This window comes from Patella vulgata, chromosome 2 (assembly GCF_932274485.2).
Source record: "Patella vulgata chromosome 2, xgPatVulg1.2, whole genome shotgun sequence".
NCBI lineage: Eukaryota > Metazoa > Mollusca > Gastropoda > Patellidae > Patella > Patella vulgata.
This window is the reverse complement of record NC_065880.2, coordinates 55,999,715-56,024,268: the sequence shown is the minus strand read 5'-3', so window position 1 is coordinate 56,024,268 and position 24,554 is coordinate 55,999,715. Positions and strand designations below refer to the sequence as shown.

Below are 24,554 nucleotides of genomic sequence, written 5' to 3'. Positions count from 1 at the left end.
TCCCTGGGGGCTGGGCATTTACCACAAACAATAGTGATGTTCCTTAGGATAGAAGGAGTAAGTATGCAAAGTTTCAAGGTGATACGTTAAAAAATCCGTAGATGACAAACAAATAAATACAAGAAATGGGCGTGGCTCTGCCAATGGGGGTTGGGCATGCACCAAAAACAATAGGGACCATCCTTAGGGTATAAGGTATTCATATGAAATTTTTTCAAGACGATCGATTAAGAATTGTCACCTGTAGGTGACACACAGACACACAAATAGAAAATGGGTGTGGCTGTGCCACTGGGGGTTGGGCATGCACCCGAAACGATAATGGTGTTCCTTAGGGTACAAAGAATAAGTATGCAAAGTTTCGAGATGATACGTTAAGAAATGCGGCCTTTAAACGACAAACAAACAAATACAAGAAATGGGCGTGGTTCTACCCCCGGGGATCGGGCATGTACCAAAACAATAAGGATCATCCTTAGCGTATAAGGAATAAGTATGTAAAGATTCAAGATGATCACTTAAGAATAGTGGCCTGTAGGCGACACACAGACACACAAAAAGAAAAAGGGCGTGGCTCTGCCCCTGGGGGTTGGGTATGCGCCCCAAACGATAGGGATGTTCCTTAGGGTACGTTAAGAAATGCGGTCTGTAGACGACAAACAAACAAATACAAAAAATGGGGGTGGCTCTGTCCCTGGGGGTCTGACATGCACCAAAAACAATAGGGACCATCCTTAGGGTATAAGGAATAAGTATACAAAGTTTGAAGAAAATTGAGTAAGAATTGCGCACTGTAGGCGACCCACAGACACACACACATACCCCCCCCCCCCACACACACACCCACAGACAGGGGCGACGGCATAATACGTCCACATTCATACGCATAAAAATGTATAAATAAAATGGAGTGGTGTTTGCCGTCCTACTGTTCTGCTCCGATTGGGTTAAAGGCTCAATACCACTCTTGTTGTAACTGAATAATATGTCCCAATCTTTATTCTGGTCAACAAATCGACTATTTTAGAATATTTCAATTAATTGATGATACAAATTTCATCTTAACACACCTTATTTAAAATTTTTGAAAAATTCAACATAATGGTTTGAAACGTCTAACGTAAACCTTTTCAAATGAAACTTCGATTTAAAAATATTTTCGAACCCACTGGACAAGTAAAATAGGGTGTAATGGATAATTTACACAACAGTTAGGACACTTAAACATCTAGTACTTAGATAGAGATATTATTTATTTTCTGGAGCTTTCAAGCCAGCAAGAGTGTTACTGTCCCTTTAATGAAGACGGAAATAATGTATACGTATTTGAGTCTATTTACCTGTACTAGAGATACTGGGTGTATCTGTTGTTGTATAACCTATAACAGCTATCTTCTCACCCGCAACAGTTAATATCACACTCTTGTTAAACTTATTCTGCATTGTTGGTTCTTGAGAAGCATCTATGTTAGCACTCAGCACAGGGAAATTGACTTTTTCCAGGAAGGGAGCCACCAGACCCGATACTGCATTGTCAAACTCATGATTACCTATTGCCTTAAAGAAAAGTTCAATATTATTAATTAACCTTTCGGCGAGTTTATGGGTATGGTGGTACTGGGTAAACCGTGTCAAAATTCTCAAAGTCTCCGTAGTTCCGGAAACCCCCAAACTCGGTCTTACCTTTCTCCCCCCCCCCACCCTCAAAATAGCCACAATAAGGTCAGGGAAATGAAATGAAATGGGGTTTAACGTCCTACTGTTCTGCTCCGGTTGGGATAATGAAGACGGGCATACGCCATACATGTAGTGTGCTGTGAGGGAAATTTTGCCCGGACAGCGGCACCACTGCCTACTCTTATATCGAATTCCAACTGCCAAGGGATCTTTTACGCGCACGCCAATGTGTACACAGGACCTTGGTTTTTCGCCCCATTCGAACGACTAGACAGCTGTCCTTGTCAGACACTATGTCCTGCGCCAATGACAAGGGGAAATCAAGTCGGAAAATCCAGATGAACTTTCTCGGCAATAAGGTCTGGAAAAAAATAAGCTAAAACACAATAATTTTAGCGCCGTAATGCATTGGGTAACAGTTCAAATGCGTAGAATGAAAGTTTATTTAATTGACTATTGGTAATAAATAAAATGCAATTAGATATCTGAGTAATACTCGGCCTATCATGGCGGGGAAAACAGGCTCCGTCTACCGCTGATCACATGATAAAGAATTGATATTATATCTCAGTTTATGAAAACACCCTGGTAAATATTTGCTTATAGCCGTCTTCATTATATAATCAGTATTTTCAAAAAATGGACTTTGAATATTATTCTTTTGATGATTCATGTAGTACATGTACAAGTACATAGATTAAATACCATTATACTATCGTCAAACATAGCAAGTGCGGATACAGAGGGGGCGGGGAGGGGAATATAAAATGTATGTATCATAAAGCTTCAACATGTTTGGACACGATAAATGCTATTTTCGTACCCTGGAGTTATAAATGGGTATCAGGTTCAAAATGCAATCTATAAAAACGTAGAATATATCAAAGGTAAAAGAGGCAACTCTTATCCGAAAGGAGCACTTTCGTGGTGGAAACTCATAACTTTATGCAGTTAACCCTTAAAGCGTCCAACTTTGTCGGCCAAATAAAGTGCCTGAAATCCTATGATATTTTGGTCTGAAGCTGCTGTGCATTATGCGACATCGATCATTATTTGTGTCATAAATTTTTCGGGAATCGAGATCTATAAATTGACAAATGGATAAAACATATCAATGTAATAAACAGTGTCCAGTGCTACTCTATAGAGTAGTCACTATATATATATGCTCTAAGCGTGACATGTTTTTCGGGCATCATCATTAAATTTGTTTCATCAGTGAAATTTCTGGATGCATGTCAACGCAACGCAACAGTCTGATCGATTGATTGGTTGATTGTTTTTCAGATGGGCTACATTGGACCACTTTTAGGTTGCTGTATTCACAGGCTCAAATTGCAGGAAAACGCGTTGGGGGGGGGGGGGCGTCCTAATTTCATAAATGTCCTTGGGGATATATCCCCACCACCACCCTCTCACATACAGGTCGAACTGGTGATCGACACAATATATTTTCTCCGTTTTGAATTATCTACCCCATACTTCCGGAATACGCGTTTCGGGTATAATATACATATATACCAAGAAGAAATAGAAGTTGACTTACCATGGCATCGTATTCAAGATAATTCATGAAATACGAGGTAACATTTCCGCCAAAGTGGTAAAACCATGTAGTTCCCTGATACTGATCTCCACCATCAAGGACCAGTGTATTTGGATATCGAGATTTCAAGTCTTTTATTTTACTTATAATGCGAGGATATCCACCGAAACAATCGTCTTTGTTCAGATCTTTTTCTGTACATGGTCCACTGTATTTATTAGTCTCTTCAAAACGAGCATGAACATCATTGGTATGAAGGATAGTTAGATTAAAAGCAGAGATTACAGGAACCACTAATAACAATATCAACAAGTCCATGTTACTTGGATTCATCTGTAAATAATAAAAAAAAACCCACAGTGGTTGCAAGGAAACAAAATATACGGTCGCGAGCCCACAGAGGTTGTCACATATTTATTCTTTTGTAGGTATGGGGGATACTAACAGTTGTTATACAAAGGGAGTCACGGTTGCTAAGTGGGCAAGGTGCTGGCTCGCTAGTCTGGAGGTCGCAGGTTCGATCCCGGTGTTGACCAAGAAAGTTCATCGGGATTTTCCGGCGTGCTTTCCCCTTGTCAGTGGTGCAGGACGGAGGGCCTGTCAATGACAGTCGTCTAGTCGTTCGGATGGACGAAAAACCGAGGCCCTGTGTACACATTGGCGTGCACGTAAGAGATCCCTTGGCAGTTGGAATTCGATATAGGAGTAGGCTGTAGCGCCACTGTCCGCGCAAAATTGGCCTCATAGGACACTGTATGGCGTATGCTCGTCTTCAGTAGGACGGTAAACCTCATTTCATTTCAGATAACACTTCACATCTTACTTTAGACCCCGATAACGTGTTAATTTCTCGGGGATAGAGGCAGTGTCCTATTGGAGCCCATGTTAGGAAAACTTCCATAGCTGAGATTAGGGAAGCACTTTATTTTTTACCTCTAAATATAACACTGACTCACTGTTTTGACCATAACCAAATATGTAACATTATATTCACTTTTAATTATTGAAGTGAAGTGAATCCAACACTAGTATCACTCAAGTGTTTCCCCAATCTCAGCTCATGGAAGTTTTCCTTTTTTTCAACAAGGGCTCCAATGGCAGGGGCGGATCCAGGATTTTCATAAAGTGGGGGGGGGGGGCAAACTGACGGGCAATCAACCAACCGGCTTGTTTCGGAGTAAATTACGACGGGGATCACTACCTTTTTAAAATATTTTGTTCTCCTTTCCCGCAAATTGTTCGCCACCGCAAAATAATTGGAGGGGGGGGGGCGCCCGCACCTGGATGGGACGCTACCTCTATCCCCTTGGGTTTAACATTTTATCGAGTTCAAAAGTGAGATGTAAAGTGTTATCTAATTTTCATAAAATGTTATTATTTTTTCGTCTTATGTCATTATTCAATATTAAAAGTCCTTCAATATTTACACAAAACACACAAAATCTGATATTTGTTGGTGTCAATTCTTAGAAATAAGCCAAGAAATTATCGAAGCAGGATAAGCGGAAGCCATGTTTGAATTTGTTGCGGGTAACACTAGTGTTGTCTGGAGACCACCTTGTAATTTTATCCACAGTTGAATGAAAATAAAGCTGTAATTTATCTCCGTTTTTGGCTTAACACTTTATTTGCGGAGTGGATATTCGCCATTCGAATGGCGAATCCTAGAACGATAAGGATGGTTATTCGCCATTCGTTTTATATAATAAACTTAACATTCTTGTAAATTGTTTGTGCTTTTATTCAAAATGCAGACCCGGAACTGTTTATTTCCAATCCATATATTTGAATAAAAATATTTTGTCTTATTTCACACCCTTTGTAGACAGGTCATAAATTCTGGTACTTTTTCGGGTAGTCACCGCTAGACTATAGATAGACCTCCATAGTGGCACTGCGTTAAACAGAGTTTGTTGTAGCAGTTATTTTCGCATTTTTACTACAACGAAAATGTTGTGTGTTCACTTTGTAGGACGAAGTTAAACTATTTTAAGTGCTTGGTAGCATTACCACTCGACCAGATATCGTGATACGACAGAGAATTTCGATTGTAAGAAAAGAATGGCAAATAATGAAAATGAATGGCAAATAACGAAAATGAAAGGCAAATAACGAAAACGAATGGCGAATACCTCTTTGCCATCCGAATGGCGAAATTCCTCTGTCAATATTTGAGGTCAAAAGTTAGGAAAATAGTTATACTAGCGTTGCATTACGTCATGACTATTTACTCCAACACTACATTTGACCTCACCCAATATACAAAGTGTTAAATAGAAGTACAAAAATATATGGACGGGCACAAATTCAGAGCACTCACATACTGTATGAGCTTGAGAGAATACCCTTCGAAACTTCGGCCAAATATCAGAAGCTGATTGCATCATTAAATGTTATAGTTTATTAGTCTATCGAGTTACATATGCCTCTAAGTGATTGTTTTCATTTCTAATAAACCTATAACGGTATAACTCTTTGATCTTTGGGGTATATTCTATGGGGACATCTCACTGTGCCCCCTGCTATTGTTCTCATGGGGGGATTAATCAAGCAAGGGGATTATCGAATACAATGGTGTTAAAAGTATAGTCTGTTTTTTTAAACTACTAGGTTTAAACTAATTAACAAATTTATTCACAATAAATTTAATAAAAGTAACAACAAATACATGTATCAACATAAATCATAACCCTACTAAATGTGATATGGCGTCAGTATATTCAATTGCACTTTTTACTCCATTTAACAGTTTGATTTTTAGATCATTAATAGATTCTTCTACTCTTTTATATTTTCGTCTTTTAGGGGGCAATCGTCCCCCGTTATCCAATTGAACTATTGTATTTTCAGTAAAAGTCTGCTGGTGCTATTGGGTTTCGTATATTTTACTCTGTACTTATACCCCAAATTAACTAAATTTTGACCTCCTTGAGAGTTAGGAATAAACCCTATGCGAACTTGAGCCATTTTAAAAGATATAATGTAATTGGGGGTGACAACTATCCTTATATAATGATAGTGAGTTTCTAATCATATATTTGATTGATTTATGAGTACTGTCTGAATGAAAGGTAGGTGAATAATATTTAGATACTCGTTAACCGATAACACGTGAACTTAACTTATATATTTTAATCATTAAAATAATTAAATTTTAACTAGGTGAACAGTACTAATAAGGATACAGTCTATAATCCTTTGTTTACTTAAATTTTCACACCACTACCCTATAACACCAGTTGATTGGGGGGCACAGTGAGATTAAACCATATTCTATGGGTTTCACCTCACTTTCCCCACATTTGATTGTTTTGATAAAGGATTAGGAGGTTAGCAGACCGTGGGTGTAGAACTATAGTCTGTTTTAATTAATTAGTATCACTGGTGTAAACTTCTCACTCTAATTAATGTTACTGGTAACACTTCCCACTATCAGTAAACTAAAGAAGCTTGGTCCGGGCCATCCAAATATATACAAGTTCCTAGACTCGATTAAGACTGAACAGGAAGATGTAGAACTAACCATCAGACAAATAGAATCTGGGGGCAGACTTGCTCCCAAAAGAAGAAAGTACCGTCGCCTTGATGAGAGAATCGTAGAAGAGAAGAATTTATTAATAACTGGTGACAAGACGCCCATTGAATACCTTAACACTGTTATGAATTTTGTTGGACAGTGAATTGTCATGTTTATCAAACTGTTTATAACTATTTATATCATAAAAATGTATTTATTTATTTATCTGTACTTATTATATATCAAACTGTTTATAAATATCTATACTACGAAAATGTATTTATTTATTTACTATGTTGAAGTGTTACAAACTTGTTACAGACTATACTTTAAATCCCCTTAAACCCTCTTTGTTGGTTAATTAGTCATGGCTGGGTGGACCTAGACTCTAAACAATAGATGTAGGGAAAGTGAGGTGTCCCCATTCTATGCCCGGAATAACTTGCGATCTGAAAGTCGGGGGCGGCTTTGAATATATACAGGGGAATTTGGGGTTATTCTTTTGAAAGTTTTTCTTTAAACCCGTAACAGGCTATTCTTCCAGGGGTTTTTTTCATAAGAAAACATGATATAAGTTTTTTTCTCTCACTTTACGTACATGTAAACACAGACGGTTTATAAGCAAGATAACGTCCCCGACTTCGGTTATGCTGGGGAAGAAAGACTTGAGAAAAAAACACTCGAAAGAAAAATGTCGACCTGCCGGCCTCGGTTTTTTTTTCTCGGGTTATTTTCTGCTTTATCCTACACAGTTAAACTGAAGTTTGTATACCCGCAGACTTTCGCTTGGAATGAAAATGTACTCGTTCAAAGCATGTCCGATATTGACCAACATGATCCAGCACGATATTTTAAACTATGTTCAAATACATCCCTTTCCCTTGCAGTCTGTTCACAAAACTTGATTAAGGACAAAAAGATAACTGTAGAATTTACTACAGAAAACACTATAAAAAAAACTATAGAATACATTATTTTTTCCTTTAGAAATTTTAGCATAAATCTGTTGGAAAATTTATGGGATTTGCACTACAGAAACTGCAGAATATTTGGGGCCATTATTTCCTACAGGCCCCCCAAATTCTGTAAAATACTATAGAATTTCATCCTTTAGAAATTGGAATAGCCCCCCATCGCCCAACCCTCTAGAATGTTCTATAGAAAATTACACTGGTAATCTATGACCTTTTGCTAAGGGTATACTTCGACTGACAGGCGAGTAATGCCATCGTTAAACAGATAACGGAGCACAACACCCCCATTAAATTTAACGGCAACATACTTTCTCTCCGTTAAAGATAACGATCCATTAACTCCATGTTAACGTGTCGTTAAAAAAGACGTGTAGCAGATTCTCTATTTAACGTCAACTCGACACAAACCAGGCCATTCCAGGAGTACGATAGTTCAACTCTATTTCAATACTTCGCTGTATTGCTGCGCGTATGGGTCTTGACACTGGGTAGGGGTGGGGGGGGGGGGCCGGAGGAACAGGGGAAAACACACCAGTTGGACAGGCGATCCTACTCCTTGTCACATACAAGCGGGGAACATAAGCCACACTACTGACTTAATTACAGAGAATATGTGCGTTAAACCGTTCAGCCATCTACCCCACCCACTCATTTTAAAACTTAAGTATTTGACAATTGTCACTGTACATTAAACGAAATCCTGTAGACCCAGTAGTTTTACGTTTCACGTTTCGGTCAGGGGGATCACGTGGCTAAGTGGGTAAGACGCTGCCTCGCTAGCCTGGAGGTCGGTTGTTCGATCCCTGCATTGGCCGAGAAAGTTCATTCAGATTTTCAGGCGTGGTTTCCCCTTATCAGTGATGCAGGATGGAGGGCCTGACAAACAGCTGTCTAGTCGTTCGGATGGGACGAAAAACCGAGGTCCCGTGTACACATTGGCGTGCACGTAAAATATCCCTTGGCAGTTGGAATTCGATATAAGAGTAGGCCACAGCCCCGCTGCCCGGGCAAAATTTCCCTCATAGCACACTGTATGGCGAATGCCCGTCTTCATTAGCCCAGGTTAGGAGCAGAACAGTAGGACGTTAAACCCCATTTCATTTCATTTCACGTTTCGGTCATTTGACTGTAGGCAAGCTGCTTCACTTTAAAGATACATTATGTAAGAGCTAAATCTGCCTATTGCTGGTATTTCTTTTGGCCTAAACTGTTATATAAACACTTATTCACATGACAAGATCACAATCCCCTCTCCAGACCATCGGATGCTCGCGATTTTCAATGTATTGAAACAAGGCCGTCATTTAATAATTTGATTTTAAAAAAATGGATACTCGCGACTCTGTTTACTAATACTATCGCAACAACGGTAGCAATGACAATCGAGACTCCGATATTATCCAAACAGTTATAACTTCGTTCAGAATAAAGAAGTTTGACTGAAATTTTCAATATATTTATTTGTCATTGTCTATTTTTTTAACTATCATAGCGAGAACTATCAGTTCTTTATCTAAATCTTACATAATGCATCTTTAATAAAGCAAAGTAAATCAACGCCATATTCATTTCTTTATTTTAAATTAATGTTTAGCGCTCAGTTGAGTAAAATAAAATAAAACCAAGTACGAACAATCCAAACCATTAGACAATACCCGAAGTCCTAAAAAAAAAAAAAAAAACAACAACAAAAAAAACGGTATAGGCAAAATAGTGTAATAAGGCAAAACAGTGTAATCAGCATATGGACTGTTCACCGTGTACAAAATACACGACAAACAGTGGTAACAGGTGTCCGGAAGAGTAAGCTTACACTGCCTGGCGCCACACCCGCCATAGCTGCATCCAAACTATTAGGCGAAATCTCGGTAAAATAGCGTGATTGGCCAATTAACTATCGGTATGCAAAATGCACGTGATGAACAGTGTTAACGATGTAGTAGACAGACATTATCAAGGAGATAGTATACGCGTCAATTAAATATATCTAGAATAATAGCCGAGAGAGACATGTTATATTTACCAATCAAGTCAATATGACGGCCATAAAACTTTTTAAAGGTTTTAATAAGTTTAGTTCGCAAGTATCCCTGTAGTTGAAGCTCAGATGACAAATGCCTCGATCTACTTAAAAAAAAATCAGAATAAAATGAACAAGCTCTCGCGTAACGAATTAGTTGAGACACAAACACTCCATAAGCTGGTGATATTCGAATGTTACTACTAGTAAATGGAAAGTTAACAATTGGAAAGTCAAAGTCATTATTAAGCTTTCATATTACATATGAAAGCTTATTGTTTCTGTTAAGATTATTATTAAGCTTTCATATTACATATGAAAGCTTATTGTTTCTGTTAAGATTATTATTGTTATTTTTTTTTTGTGTTTTGTCCACAAATCGGATTTCTCAGAATCTAACCATAGGATCGTTCTGAAACTTTTACCTATCCCCCCAAAAATGGGTGGTGGCTGTTGATTAAATATATTTTCAAAACGTTTTACGAATCCGAAATCACCGAATTTTACGAAGGAATGCATTTGACCTACAATGCTGTAACTTTGTGACTATTTGACCTATTTTACTAATTCTTTTTTCTTTGAGTATCTTGAAACATTTACTTCAAATCTGCAATTTCGGATTTTGGCATTTCGAAAATTCGTCGCTGTCATTTCGAACCGGAAGTTATTACAAATTTGACAACTTCTTTAATAGTTGTGCGATTTTCGTGAAATTTAGAATGTTAGTAGATCTTGCCAATGCGACTTCAATGATGTCCTTGGAAATTTTCTAAATTATCTCCCCTTGGTGAAATTAAGGATCAAAGTTTTCAAAAAAATCGTCGAAATATAGGTCAGAATGACTTAAAAAAAAAATTCGATACTAGACAAGTAATTACTGATTCGTACACAAAATATGGAGTTTGTCGATCGAACCGGAAGTGCCACCATCTTTAAACGTGAAAAATCAAAAAGGCTTTTTTGCTATTTTACTTACAGACTCGGGCGTCATATTTTCGGAATCCTGGAAGGAATGCCTAAAAATCTATCGGATCAGAATTTTGATTTCGGTCACGTGATGGTCACCATTTTGAATTGAAAATGAAAAATAGAAGCAATTTGAAGGGCCGGGACTTTGGAACACAAGAACTCTCCTTCTAATTAAGCTAGAATGTTCAAACTTGGTGTAGGCGTTCACTAGGTCAATGTCATGATTGAGTTCAAAGATGAGCATTTTTTGCTTAGGGTAAGCAGAGATAAGCAAGCTGATTTGTTGATTCTTTAGGGCACGATGACATTGGTTATAATGAATGGAGGGCGATGAAACTCTTGTCAATCGAGAGGCTAATAGCTGGCCTGTTGTGTGAAATCATTGTATCATTTTTTGAAAATGTCCGGGGTAGCCGAAAAAAGGAGATCGAAATCCAAAAAGTCGTATTTTTACGATTTGGGGCATTTTTAGAGGTCGTGTAAAGTAAAATAAAGCATGCATATACATATATTATTGATATTAAATATATCATATAAAAAACTAAACAATGAATCAGCTGTCATTGACAGATTTTATATTATAAGCATGGTCAGTGGAAGGTCAGCGTATTGTCTAACTTATACTCACTGACTCCGTAACATTATTGTGGGTATGGTATAAGCTGAATTTGATGAGATGCACATATCTCGTATGACTATTTGGTACTTACAGTGTTAGACTTTGTCGTAACGTTACGGTCTCCATTCATCAAATCGTCGTTGGGGCTATAATACGATTTTGAATCAAGTTATTTATCACTGAGGGACTCAAAATTAGGTTTGATGTAGCTCTGCTCATTTACAGTGGCGAATTTAACGGGCTCATGGGTTCCAGCTCCCTCCTCTAGAAATTTCACAGCACCCGCATGGATTGTGGCTAATTTTGTGGCAGAATTTTATTTTTCTGGGGGAGGTATTTCTAAATGGCTCCGACACAAGTGCCTGAAATGCCATGAAATCACGTTTTCGGCCTCCAATTAAAATTTCTTAGCGGGAGAACCCCCTGACCCGACCCCCTTGCGGGGCTTCACGGTCGGTATCAGCCCCCCTCCCCACCACCATGGTTAATCCGGCGTTGATGTTCCCTCTTGTGCAGCTGCAAAAGAATGTACAAGTTCATTGCCTCATTGTCAAAGATCCCACTTTTCTACCCCAGTTCGGGTAATGAGGTCGAGCGTATATTGTATATGGGATATTAAACAAGCAAACAGTATGGCTGATGTCTCCCGCCAAAACCCCAAAGTAAAAGATGACACATTAATTAATCGCACTTTCATATTTTTTTCAAAAGTATCGAGCAATCAAACTATACTGTAAATTTCATCACTCTCTGTCAGATAGAAATCAAGGTTATCTTGTCCCAAAGCATCGACCAATGAAATTGCCAAGCTGTAGCTCAAAATGTTCAGTCAAGACCTGATGAACATCTACACCAAGTTTAAACATTCTAGCTCAATTAAAAGCTGGGTTGTTATGTTCCAGTACTTCATTATAACCAAAGTTATCATACCCCAAAGCATCAACCAATTCAAAGTCCCGGCCAATCAAGTTGCTTTGCTTATCCTGACTAAGAGAATGCTCATTGTCGAACTTGGTCAAGGTAATATGGTCAAGGTACTAATGTAATGAAACTATACACAAAGTTTCATCAAATTGCTTATCTCTGCTTACCCATTTTAATAGTCCCCTGCCAATCGAAAAGCCCCCCGACCCACCCACTCCACTCCCGTGTAATACATTAGGTTATAATTGTGTTACAAACGTATCACAAGGAGCATTTGAATATTCTCTCTGAGGCATCCGATACCACTTGTCATTGAGGTGTTCACACAGCCAACTCATTTTTGTTTGATTGTGTTATCTTTATTCAGTATAAATCAACTAATACAAATGAAAAAAAGTACTTGGTTTAATGAGATTATCTTTTGAGAGTTGGTCATACAGGTATCACTAATCATAATTGCTCTTAACTTCAAATATATACACGATTATGTGTATTCTAAATATCAAATAAAACAATGATGATTTCTTTACAATAGCAGTACAACAAATTTATTCGCAATATTTTCCTTTGATCAGTTGATCAAAAACCTGATTATATTTACAATGTATTCTAGGTCTTTGCTCTTTATTCCACTGGTTCAAAATATGATAAAAGAGGCTTATCAAAAAGTTTATATCATGTAGTCTTATATAACAAATAGAACAATGACATACAAGATGTTTCAAATCATAACTTATATCTACATGTATGTTTGTAATTTGACCATTAATCATATCCGAAATAGTAGTTCACAGCTACATGTACAGTTGTAAAAATACTGTAGTGGCTAATTGAAAGGGAACATGTATGTGGGTTTAGAATGTTTATCTTAGTAGAAAAAAATCATGTGGTTCAATGCTTATAAAGTGCTACTGATCTCCATTATTTCAAAAGCATATCACTCAACTACTGTCAAACATATCCCCTGGCTAGAATATGCTACAAATCGACTCTAGCATGTTCCATACAAGCGATAATTTCTGAGCAAACATCCAACAACCAACCCTAACAGGCCCTTGAGATCCAACAAACAAAATAATTATTGGGCTTGTTTGCCCACACCTGGTCTTATGATTCATACAAGACCTGATAGTCTATCAATTACAGGCATTTGACAGAAAGGGAGATAATTCTTTTTTACCGTTAATGGATTTCCACAATTCTTTATTCACCCATGACATTTGTGTTTTGAGCATTTTTATTTACATCAAAATCTGTCCAATAAACTGTTCATTGCCAAGGATGAAGGCATGAGGTGTTTTACCAACTATTTAATTTTATGTCAACTTCAGAATTGTTAGTACACAAATAGCATTTATTTGACAATTTTGACGAATTTAATCTGGCCCTAAATCAATAAATTGCAAACATTTTGCTTGGAACTCCCAGATTTTGTCTTCCTGGCATCATAAGCTTTCCAAAAATGTATAGTTTTTCTTTTATGGAAGACCGTGTAGCGGAGTTGTGTTTCTAAGCTAGCTAGAAATTTTGGCTGCAGGCCTACACCTCCCAAGCTAAATTTCCCTCATGTCATCCTGTATAGCAAAGGCATATGCCTGTCTTAATTAACCCAGTACTAAACACAATTTACTTGTTTATTTTTTCCAGCATTTTTCAGGATAGCTGATGGGATGCGGGTCAAGTTATGCCACGTGTCTATTTAATTATTTACCAGTGAAAAATCGAATTAACTTCACCAAATTTTTACTCATTATAATGATTTTTTTTTTCTGTTCATATTATTTCTATGACATGTGACAGTGACTGTGAATATGAAAGCTTTAATATCTGCTTAGCAGATCTAGTTAAGCTTTCATATTACATATGAAAGCTTATTGTTTCTGTTAAGATTATTAAGCTTTCATATTACATATGAAAGCTTATTGTTTCTGTTAAGATTATTATTGTTATTTTTTTTTTGTGTTTTGTCCACAAATCGGATTTCTCAGAATCTAACCATAGGATCGTTCTGAAACTTTTACCTATCCCCCCAAAAATTGGTGGTGGCTGTTGATTAAATATATTTTCAAAACGTTTTACGAATCCGAAATCACCGAATTTTACGAAGGAATGCATTTGACCTACAATGCTGTAACTCTGTGACTATTTGACCTATTTTACTAATTCTTTTTTCTTTGAGTATCTTGAAACATTTACTTCAAATCTGCAATTTCGGATTTTTTCATTTCGAAAATTCGTCGCTGTCATTTCGAACCGGAAGTTATTACCAATTTGACAACTTCTTTAATAGTTGTGCGATTTTCGTGAAATTTAGAATGTTAGTAGATCTTGCCAATGCGACTTCAATGATGTCCTTGGAAATTTTCTAAATTATCTCCCCTTGGTGAAATTAAGGATCAAAGTTTTCAAAAAAATCGTCGAAATATAGGTCAGAATGACCTAAAAAAAAAATTCGATACTAGACAAGTAATTACTGATTCGTACACAAAATATGGAGTTTGTCGATCGAACCGGAAGTGCCACCATCTTTAAACGTGAAAAATCAAAAAGGCTTTTTTGCTATTTTACTTACAGACTCGGGCGTCATATTTTCGGAATCCTGGAAGGAATACCTAAAAATCTATCGGATCAGAATTTTGATTTCGGTCACGTGATGGTCACCATTTTGAATTGAAAATGAAAAATAGAAGCAATTTGAAGGGCCGGGACTTTGGAACACAAGAACTCTCCTTCTAATTAAGCTAGAATGTTCAAACTTGGTGTAGGCGTTCACTAGGTCAATGTCATGATTGAGTTCAAAGATGAGCATTTTTTGCATAGGGTAAGCAGAGATAAGCAAGCTGATTTGTTGATTCTTTAGGGCACGATGACATTGGTTATAATGAATGGAGGGCGATGAAACTCTTGTCAATCGAGAGGCTAATAGCTGGCCTGTTGTGTGAAATCATTGTATCATTTTTTATTCGAATTTCTTCTTTGATGTTTTCCGTGCCGACAAGGTTGTTTTCGAGTTTAGCTGGATTTGACTTCGCGCATGCGCTACGCTGGAACCAAAGGTACCATGAGTACTAAATTCCGGCGAGCAACTTTTCACGTTGGTACCTAGGTACCCTGAAAATTTCAAGGTGATACCTGCATTCGTTCAAGTCGTTTGTTCTTGTCACCTGCCTTTCGTCGTTTTTTTTCTAAGTCAATTTACGGCTTCCATGAGGGGAAAAAAGTGGAATTTCGCCGTGACACCGGCACCGATTGTCCGAAAACCATGAAATTTGGACACAATACGTCCATTACCACCCCGGACTCTGTGCCTTACCCCCATTTTGATCCCATTAAAAAAAGAGGTTTTAGCAAAAAAACGATTTTCGGAATTTAATATTGGTTTTAACCCTGTACCCAGACAAGATATAGATATTATTATAATCCCTATGAAATATTTTAATTATTTACTGCTATAATATGAATTATCACTTATTCCCCGTTAAATAAATATCGGTCACCGGGTGCAGCTGTACAACTTCAAGGACCCTGGCTTCAAGTCAATTTACGGCTTCCATGAGGGGAAAAAGTGGAATTTCGCCGTGACACCGGCACCGATTGTCCGAAAACCATGAAATTTGGACACAATACGCCCATTACCACCCCGGACTCTGTGCCTTACTCCCATTTTGATCCGATTAAAAAAAAAAAAGTTTTAGCAAAAAAACGATTTTCGGAATTTAATATTGGTTTTAATTAATTTTGAAATTGCAAATGCAAAGAGATTTTATCGCCTCTTCCGTATGTGATAGGTACTGGTACTATACACATTATCCTTAAAAGACAATTTTTTAAAATGACCGTAACGATGTATCGACACTAGAAACCGAAATCGCCTATTTTGACCTTTTTGGACTGCTGAGGCATCATTCCGGTGGTCCAAATCTCTGGAATTTCTAGCGGTTGGCTGCGCCGCGATGATATTTATCACATACTAAATTGAGAAAAATCATCAGATATCAAGAACAATAAAAATTCGATAAAATACGGCAATTTTTTAAGCAAAAAACCTTTGATTGTTGGGGGCGGGTTTTGAATTTATTTTGAACGTTCTCGGAATCCAACACTCTTCTATTTTTAATATGTGATAGCTAGAATCCCAAGGTACATTCTGTGCATATTTGAAGGCAATCGGAGCACAGGAACGTTGCCTGGGCAGAGCAAATCAAAGGCTTCTTCGTCTTATGACCTTAAACACTGCGTATAAATTTAAAGTCAATCGGATATTAACAGTAAAAGGGGGGCGACGACAATATACGACCACATTTCAATGTGGGCCTATAAAAAGTAAATCATTGCCAATAGAAAAGACCCACCTTTCCCCCAACAACAACCATGTAATGCACTAGCTATAATGGGGATTTTTCTGGAACACAGCGAAATGGGTCTTTTAAAATGTTCACAAGTGTATCACAAGGAGGGTTTGCTTCTTCTCTATGTGACACCCGATACCACTTCTCAACGAGGAATTCCGTCACACAGCCAACACCATTTTGTATGTTTGTGTAATCTTTATTCAGTATAAATCAAGTAATACAAATAAAAAAATACTTGGATTGATGAAAACATAATTTTTGAGAGTTATTCATACATGTAGCATAATTGTTCTTATTTAAAAAATGTACATGATTACATGTTTGTCATAAACAACATTAAATAAACAATCATGTTTCTTCACGATAACAGTAACAGTATAACAATTGTATGAAATATATTTTCCTTTATTTTTTTTTATTTTTAGAAAGGCCACTTCCTTGGTTTAAAATATATCATAAATTGTAGTTATCTAACATATACTTCCATGTATGTTTATCTAACAGATTACCACGTCGCCTTATCTAACAGAGAGTAAATGGTATACAATATCAAATTATAATCTACCAGCATTACTTGTTTCAGTAATTTAATCGTGTGTTATTCTTGTATTTAAGTGAGAAGAGTGAATAAACTATCATGGGTTGAAACAAATATATTGGAGTAGAAATAAACATTGTATATTGGTTTGCAAATAAATAATTGGTACAGATAATGCAATGTCATACAACATACTTTTTGGATTCGGTACAAATACAACCTTTTTATCATCAATGAAAATAATGTGATTTCAAAGTAACGATGAATAAAAAAACATTGCTTATATAAAGTACATGTAATTGGGTTCATTTAATTCACTTTGTATCTATAATATACATGTAGTATTAAACAATAAATATATTGATTAATGCCAATTCTATACAAATCTCATAGTTGTATTCATGTTTTCTTTACCATAACAAGAAACAGTACAACAGATTTAGTAACAATATATTCCTTTCTACATCCGTCAGAGAGGTTGATGATTCATAGATTCTAATAACCCCTTTTGAAGTTTATATGAAAGCTTTGATATCTGCTATGCAGATCTAGTTATTGTTATTTTTTTTTTGTGTTTTGTCCACAAATCGGATTTCTCAGAATCTAACCATAGGATCGTTCTGAAACTTTTACCTATCCCCCCAAAAATGGGTGGTGGCTGTTGATTAAATATATTTTCAAAACGTTTTACGAATCCGAAATCACCGAATTTTACGAAGGAATGCATTTGACCTACAATGCTGTAACTCTGTGACTATTTGACCTATTTTACTAATTCTTTTTTCTTTGAGTATCTTGAAACATTTACTTCAAATCTGCAATTTCGGATTTTGGCATTTCGAAAATTCGTCGCTGTCATTTCGAACCGGAAGTTATTACCAATTTGACAACTTCTTTAATAGTTGTGCGATTTTCGTGAAATTTAGAATGTTAGTAGATCTTGCCAATGCGACTTCAATGATGTCCTTGGAAATTTTCTAAATTATCTCCCCTGGGTGAAATTAAGGATCAAAGTTTTCAAAAAAATCGACGAAATATAGGTCAGATTGCCTTGAAATTTTTTTTCTGTACTAGCTAAGACAGTACTGATGAGTACACAAAATATGGAGTTTGTCGAGCAAACCGGAAGTGCCACCATCTCAAAATGTGAAAAGACCATACGGCTTTTGCAATATTTTACTTAAAGACATAAGAGTTACATTTTCTGAATGCTTGAAGGAAAGCCTAAAAATCTATCGGTTTAGAATTTTGATTTAGGTCAACTGATGGACGCCATTTTGAAATGAAAATGAAAATTAGTGAAAAATCCACATTTATGGGCTTGAAAACATACACAATTGGTCGTGGCTTAGAGAATCTGTCTCCTATTACCGAAATTAATACATTTGAGGATAGCCTGGATCATGGTCGAATGTTTGGTATTTGAATATTTCAAAAATTCGAATTTCTCCTTTGATGTTTTCCGTGCCGACAAGGTTGTTTTCGAGTTTAGCTGGTTTTGATTTCGCGCATGCGCTACACAGGAACCAACGGTACCATGAGTACTAAATTCCGGTGAGCAACTTTTCACGTTGGTACCTAGGCACCCTGAAAATTTCAAGGTGATACCTGCATTCGTTCAAGTCGTTTGTTCTTGTCACCTGCCTTTCGTCGTTTTTTTTTTCTAAGTCAATTTACGGCTTCCATGAGGGGAAAAAAGTGGAATTTCGCCGTGACACCGGCACCGATTGTCCGAAAACCATGAAATTTGGACACAATACGCCCATTACCACCCCGGACTCTGTGCTTTACCCCCATTTTGATCCCATTAAAAAAAAAGAGTTTTAGCAAAAAAACGATTTTCGGAATTTAATATTGGTTTTAACCCTGTAATACCCAGACATGATATATTATTATAATCCCTATGAAATATTTTAATTATTTACTGCTATAATATGAATTATCACTTATTCCCCGTTCAATAAATATCGGTCACCTGGTGCCGCTGTACAACTTAAAGGACACTGGCCTCAAGTCAATTTACGGAGAGAGAGAGAGAGAAATGGGGTTTAACGTCCACTCGACACAAACTAGGTCATTTCGGGACCAACATATGGTTTAATTTTATTTCAATAATTCGCTTGCGCGTAGGGGTCTTTAGCAGTGGGAGGACCCGGAGAAAACCCACAAGGTTGGACAGGCGACCCTACTCCTTGCGTCAATTTACGGCTTCCATGAGGGGAAAAAAGTGGAATTTCGCCGTGACACCGGCACCGATTGTCCGAAAACCATGAAATTAGGACACAATACGCCCATTACCACCCCTGACTCTGTGCTTTACCCCCATTTTGATCACATTAAAAAGAAAAGAGTTTTAGCAAAAAAACGATTTTCGGAATTTAATATTGGTTTTAATTAATTTTGAAATTGGAAATGCAAAGAGATTTTATCGCCTCTTCCGTATGTGATAGGTATTGGTACTATACACATTATCCTTAAAAGACAATTTTTTAAACTGACCGTAACGATGCATCGACACTAGAAACCGAAATCGCCTATTTTGACCTATTTTGACTGCTGGGGTATCTTTCCGTACGTGACAAGGAGTAGGTCGCCCGTCCAACCTGTGTATTTTTTCAGGATCACCCGGTTTCCCCCCACTGCTAGACCCCTACGCGCAAGCGAATTATTGAAATAAAATTGAACCATACGTTAGTCCCGAAATGACCTAGTTTGTGTCGAGTGGTCGATCAACCCCATTTCGCTCTCTCAATTTTAGCACTCCTAACTCTAAAACTAAATGCAAGGAACGGGCCTATTTACAGAGGTCACAATTTTAACCTACATGCACACCTACATGATATACATATTATTATAATCCCTATGGGATATTTTAATTATTTACTGTTATAATATGAATTATCACTTATTCCCCGTTAAATAAATATCGGTCACCGGGTGCAGCTGTACAACTTCAAGGACCTTGGCCTCAAGTGCATGGGACCAACTCTACATTTTCTGAAATGTCAATAAAAGCCCTGGAATGATTTCATTTAAAAAAAATAATCAGAAAGTAAATCTAGTTTTATTTATATGCTATTTGTTGCCAGAAAATATATTTTGTTACGAGTCTAATTCAAATTTAAAAATAAACAATGGGTCTGAGGCATATTTTATTGATATATAGAAATTAATGCAGTGTTCTCATTATGTGATAAAAGAGTGCCAGAAATGTCTCGAAATTCAGCCATTTGTGTATTTAGTATATCAAGTATATGCGTGTATTACAAAGCTCTGATTTGTGTGATTTGTGTACACCCCGCTCCCCCCCCCCTCCTCGTGTCACTATCATGTACATATCAATTCTGCTGCCAACCCACCCACGCGAACATGACTAAATTATGAAACATTGTCTAGTCGTTTGTATGTTACGACAAAACGAGGCCAGCGTGGCTCATTTGCTGCAGAACGGAAGGCCTTGCAAGGATTAGTGTCTAGTCGTTTGGATGGTACGAAAACCCGAGGTCAAAGTGGTTCCCCGTTGGCAGTGGTGAAGTATGGAAGGCCTAGCAAGGACCTGTGTCTAGTCGTTTCGATGGGACGAAAAACGCCCGTCCCCTCGTCCATGGTACAAGGATTAGTGCCTAGTCGCTTGGATGGCATGCAAAACAGAGGTCCCCGTTCTCTCCCTTTGTCTGTGGTTCTTGACCGAAGGCCCGACAACTAACTTTGCGTGCAGTTTTTTAGGTAGGACGAAAAATCGAAATCCTGTGTGCATATTGGCGTGCACGAAAAATAACCCTTTGCATTTGGAATTTTATGCACCCACCCCACCCTCGAACAACGCTTAACATAACATTTTGTTTTCACTACCTACATTGTAAAATTTGTTTGATTTCAGATGACTTAGCCCCGGTTTTTCACAGTGAAAGATTTTGATGAAACTTGACATGCATGTTTATAACCCAAAGATATGGTTCCTTTCGATATTTGCGCATATCGAATCGTAACTTCATGAATTATGGTCCCTGATTGTAAGAAAAATCACTTTATATTTCGCGTGTTCTCTATCTATCTCTCGGAAATGGAATATGGAAATACACAAGCTAGCTAGTGTATTACAGGTTGGTGGTGGTGGGGATGAGGTCTTCTATTTGCAATGATTTTTTGACTACAAAATATACGCTCTAACTCATTACTCAAACTACAGCAAAAAAAAAGCGGATCGGAAACATTCTTACAATAGCAACGCACTTCGGGATTAACTTAGAAATGGTTCCACTACTGATGTCTTCCGCCTTACTCCTGCCACAGTAGTGGCTTGTCCTACGGAGTTCCTTTCCGCAAGTTTTTTTTAGTCAAATGACTACAAAAAGGTTACTGGCCTATGTATAGCTCCCTTAATTTACACATAAACTGACCTAAAACTGCACTGCACATATAATAAACCAATTCCCATTGAAATAAAGGTGAAGCCGTACCGCATAATTATATGATTTGATGAAACCCAACTGCTACCTGAAGTTTCTCGCCTATCGAAGTTATAATATCCGCCGGTGTCATGGCGGCTCGCACATTATAAGAATCATTGCTTTGAAAATGTAGAACGCATTAACACAAAGAAAAACTGATGGGTAACTAGTTTAGTGGTCCAGTCTTCACTATAATTTGTGATAGAATTACTGTTTTAAAAAAAACTGAATGATGTAAAAATAAAAATGGTTGGAGTGCCCAAGTTTAGATTTGTCGTTGATTTCATAAAGATGTTAGGATATAGAACGTTAAATACTGTGTGATTCAACATGGCGGCCGAGGGGTTTAATATGATATAAGTACGAAATACATGTACATGTAGTACCAAATGGTTTATATGTATGAGAGTCAAGGTTTGGACTAAATGTCTTGGGGAAGTAGGGGGCGACTAGCATGTGCCTCTCTTTAGTGGACCGATGTGAGATTGCCCATTGTATTAACTGGACGGGTAGGCCTATTCACCTTCAGTTATGTGTCAATGTCAAATAAGCGGCTTCGTATCAACACGGTCGGCTCTGGGCCGGTTTAATTCTACGTATCTCTCGTAGCTGAGAGAAAAAAGATTTTTTAGCCCAGAGAATATCTTCCGTCAGAGTGGTTGTTGATTCATAGATTCTAATAACCCCTTTTGAAGTTTATATGAAAGCTTTGATATCTGCTATGCAGATCTAGTTGTTATTTTTTTTGTGTGTTTTGTCCACAAATCGGATTTCTCAGAATCTAACCATAGGATCGTTCTGAAACTTTTACCTATCCCCCCAAAAATGGGTGGTGGCTGTTGATTAAATATATTTTCAAAACGTTTTACGAATCCGAAATCACCGAATTTTACGAAGGAATGCATTTGACCTACAATGCTGTAACTCTGTGACTATTTGACCTATTTTACTAATTCTTTTTTCTTTGAGTATCTTGAAACATTTACTTCAAATCTGCAATTTCGGATTTTTCATTTCGAAAATTCGTCGCTGTCATTTCGAACCGGAAGTTATTACCAATTTGACAACTTCTTTAATAGTTGTGCGATTTTCGTGAAATTTAGAATATTAGTAGATCTTGCTAATGCGACTTCAATGATGTCCTTGGAAATTTTCTAAATTATCTCCCCTTGGTGAAATTAAGGATCAAAGTTTTCAAAAAAATCGTCGAAATATAGGTCAGAATGACCTAAAAAAAAAATTCGATACTAGACAAGTAATTACTGATTCGTACACAAAATATGGAGTTTGTCGATCGAACCAGAAGTGCCACCATCTTTAAACGTGAAAAATCAAAAAGGCTTTTTTGCTATTTTACTTACAGACTCGGGCGTCATATTTTCGGAATCCTGGAAGGAATACCTAAAAATCTATCGGATCAGAATTTTGATTTCGGTCACGTGATGGTCACCATTTTGAATTGAAAATGAAAAATAGAAGCAATTTGAAGGGCCGGGACTTTGGAACACAAGAACTCTCCTTCTAATTAAGCTAGAATGTTCAAACTTGGTGTAGGCGTTCACTAGGTCAATGTCATGATTGAGTTCAAAGATGAGCATTTTTTGCCTAGGGTAAGCAGAGATAAGCAAGCTGATTTGTTGATTCTTTAGGGCACGATGACATTGGTTATAATGAATGGAGGGCGATGAAACTCTTGTCAATCGAGAGGCTAATAGCTGGCCTGTTGTGTGAAATCATTGTATCATTTTGTATTCGAATTTCTCCTTTGATGTTTTCCGTGCCGACAAGGTTGTTTTCGAGTTTAGCTGGATTTGACTTCGCGCATGCGCTACGCTGGAACCAAAAGTACCATGAGTACTAAATTCCGGCGAGCAACTTTTCACGTTGGTACCTAGGTACCCTGAAAATTTCAAGGTGATACCTGCATTCGTTCAAGTCGTTTGTTCTTGTCACCTGCCTTTCGTCGTTTTTTTTCTAAGTCCATTTACGGCTTCCATGAGGGGAAAAAAGTGGAATTATTTACTGCTATAATATGAATTATCACTTATTCCCCGTTAAATAAATATCGGTCACCGGGTGCAGCTGTACAACTTCAAGGACCCTGGCTTCAAGTCCATTTACGGCTTCCATGAGGGGAAAAAAGTGGAATTTCGCCGTGACACCGGCACCGATTGTCCGAAAACCATGAAATTTGGACACAATACGTCCATTACCACCCCGGACTCTGTGCCTTACCCCCATTTTGATCCCATTAAAAAAAAGAGTTTTAGCAAAAAAACGATTTTCGGAATTTAATATTGGTTTTAACCCTGTACCCAGACAAGATATAGATATTATTATAATCCCTATGAAATATTTTAATTATTTACTGCTATAATATGAATTATCACTTATTCCCCGTTAAATAAATATCGGTCACCGGGTGCAGCTGTACAACTTCAAGGACCCTGGCTTCAAGTCAATTTACGGCTTCCATGAGGGGAAAAAAGTGGAATTTCGCCGTGACACCGGCACCGATTGTCCGAAAACCATGAAATTTGGACACAATACGCCCATTACCACCCCGGACTCTGTGCCTTACTCCCATTTCGATCCGATTAAAAAAAAAAAGTTTTAGCAAAAAAACGATTTTCGGAATTTAATATTGGTTTTAATTAATTTTGAAATTGCAAATGCAAAGAGATTTTATCGCCTCTTCCGTATGTGATAGGTACTGGTACTATACACATTATCCTTAAAAGACAATTTTTTAAAATGACCGTAACGATGTATCGACACTAGAAATCGAAATCGCCTATTTTGACCTTTTTTGACTGCTGAGGCATCATTCCGGTGATATTTATCACATACTAAATTGAGAAAAATCCTCAGATATCAAGAACAATAAAAATTCGATAAAATACGGCAATTTTTTAAGCAAAAAACCTTTGATTGTTGGGGGCGGGTTTTGAATTTATTTTGAACGTT

General features: G+C 37.3%; 1 protein-coding gene across 2 annotated transcripts in view; it reads right to left on the bottom strand.

The window, feature by feature from the left end:
- The window catches only part of LOC126811187 (snake venom 5'-nucleotidase), a 59,747-nt gene that overhangs the window by 17,383 nt on the left and 17,810 nt on the right, over window positions 1–24,554 (bottom strand). For both annotated transcript variants that reach the window (XM_050536749.1, XM_050536750.2), the window contains exons 2-3: window positions 3,224–3,556; window positions 1,341–1,557 (exon numbers count right to left, since the gene is read on the bottom strand). In XM_050536749.1, the coding sequence (XP_050392706.1) occupies window positions 1,341–1,557; window positions 3,224–3,556 (550 nt within the window). The remainder of the gene's footprint in view (window positions 1–1,340; window positions 1,558–3,223; window positions 3,557–24,554) is intronic.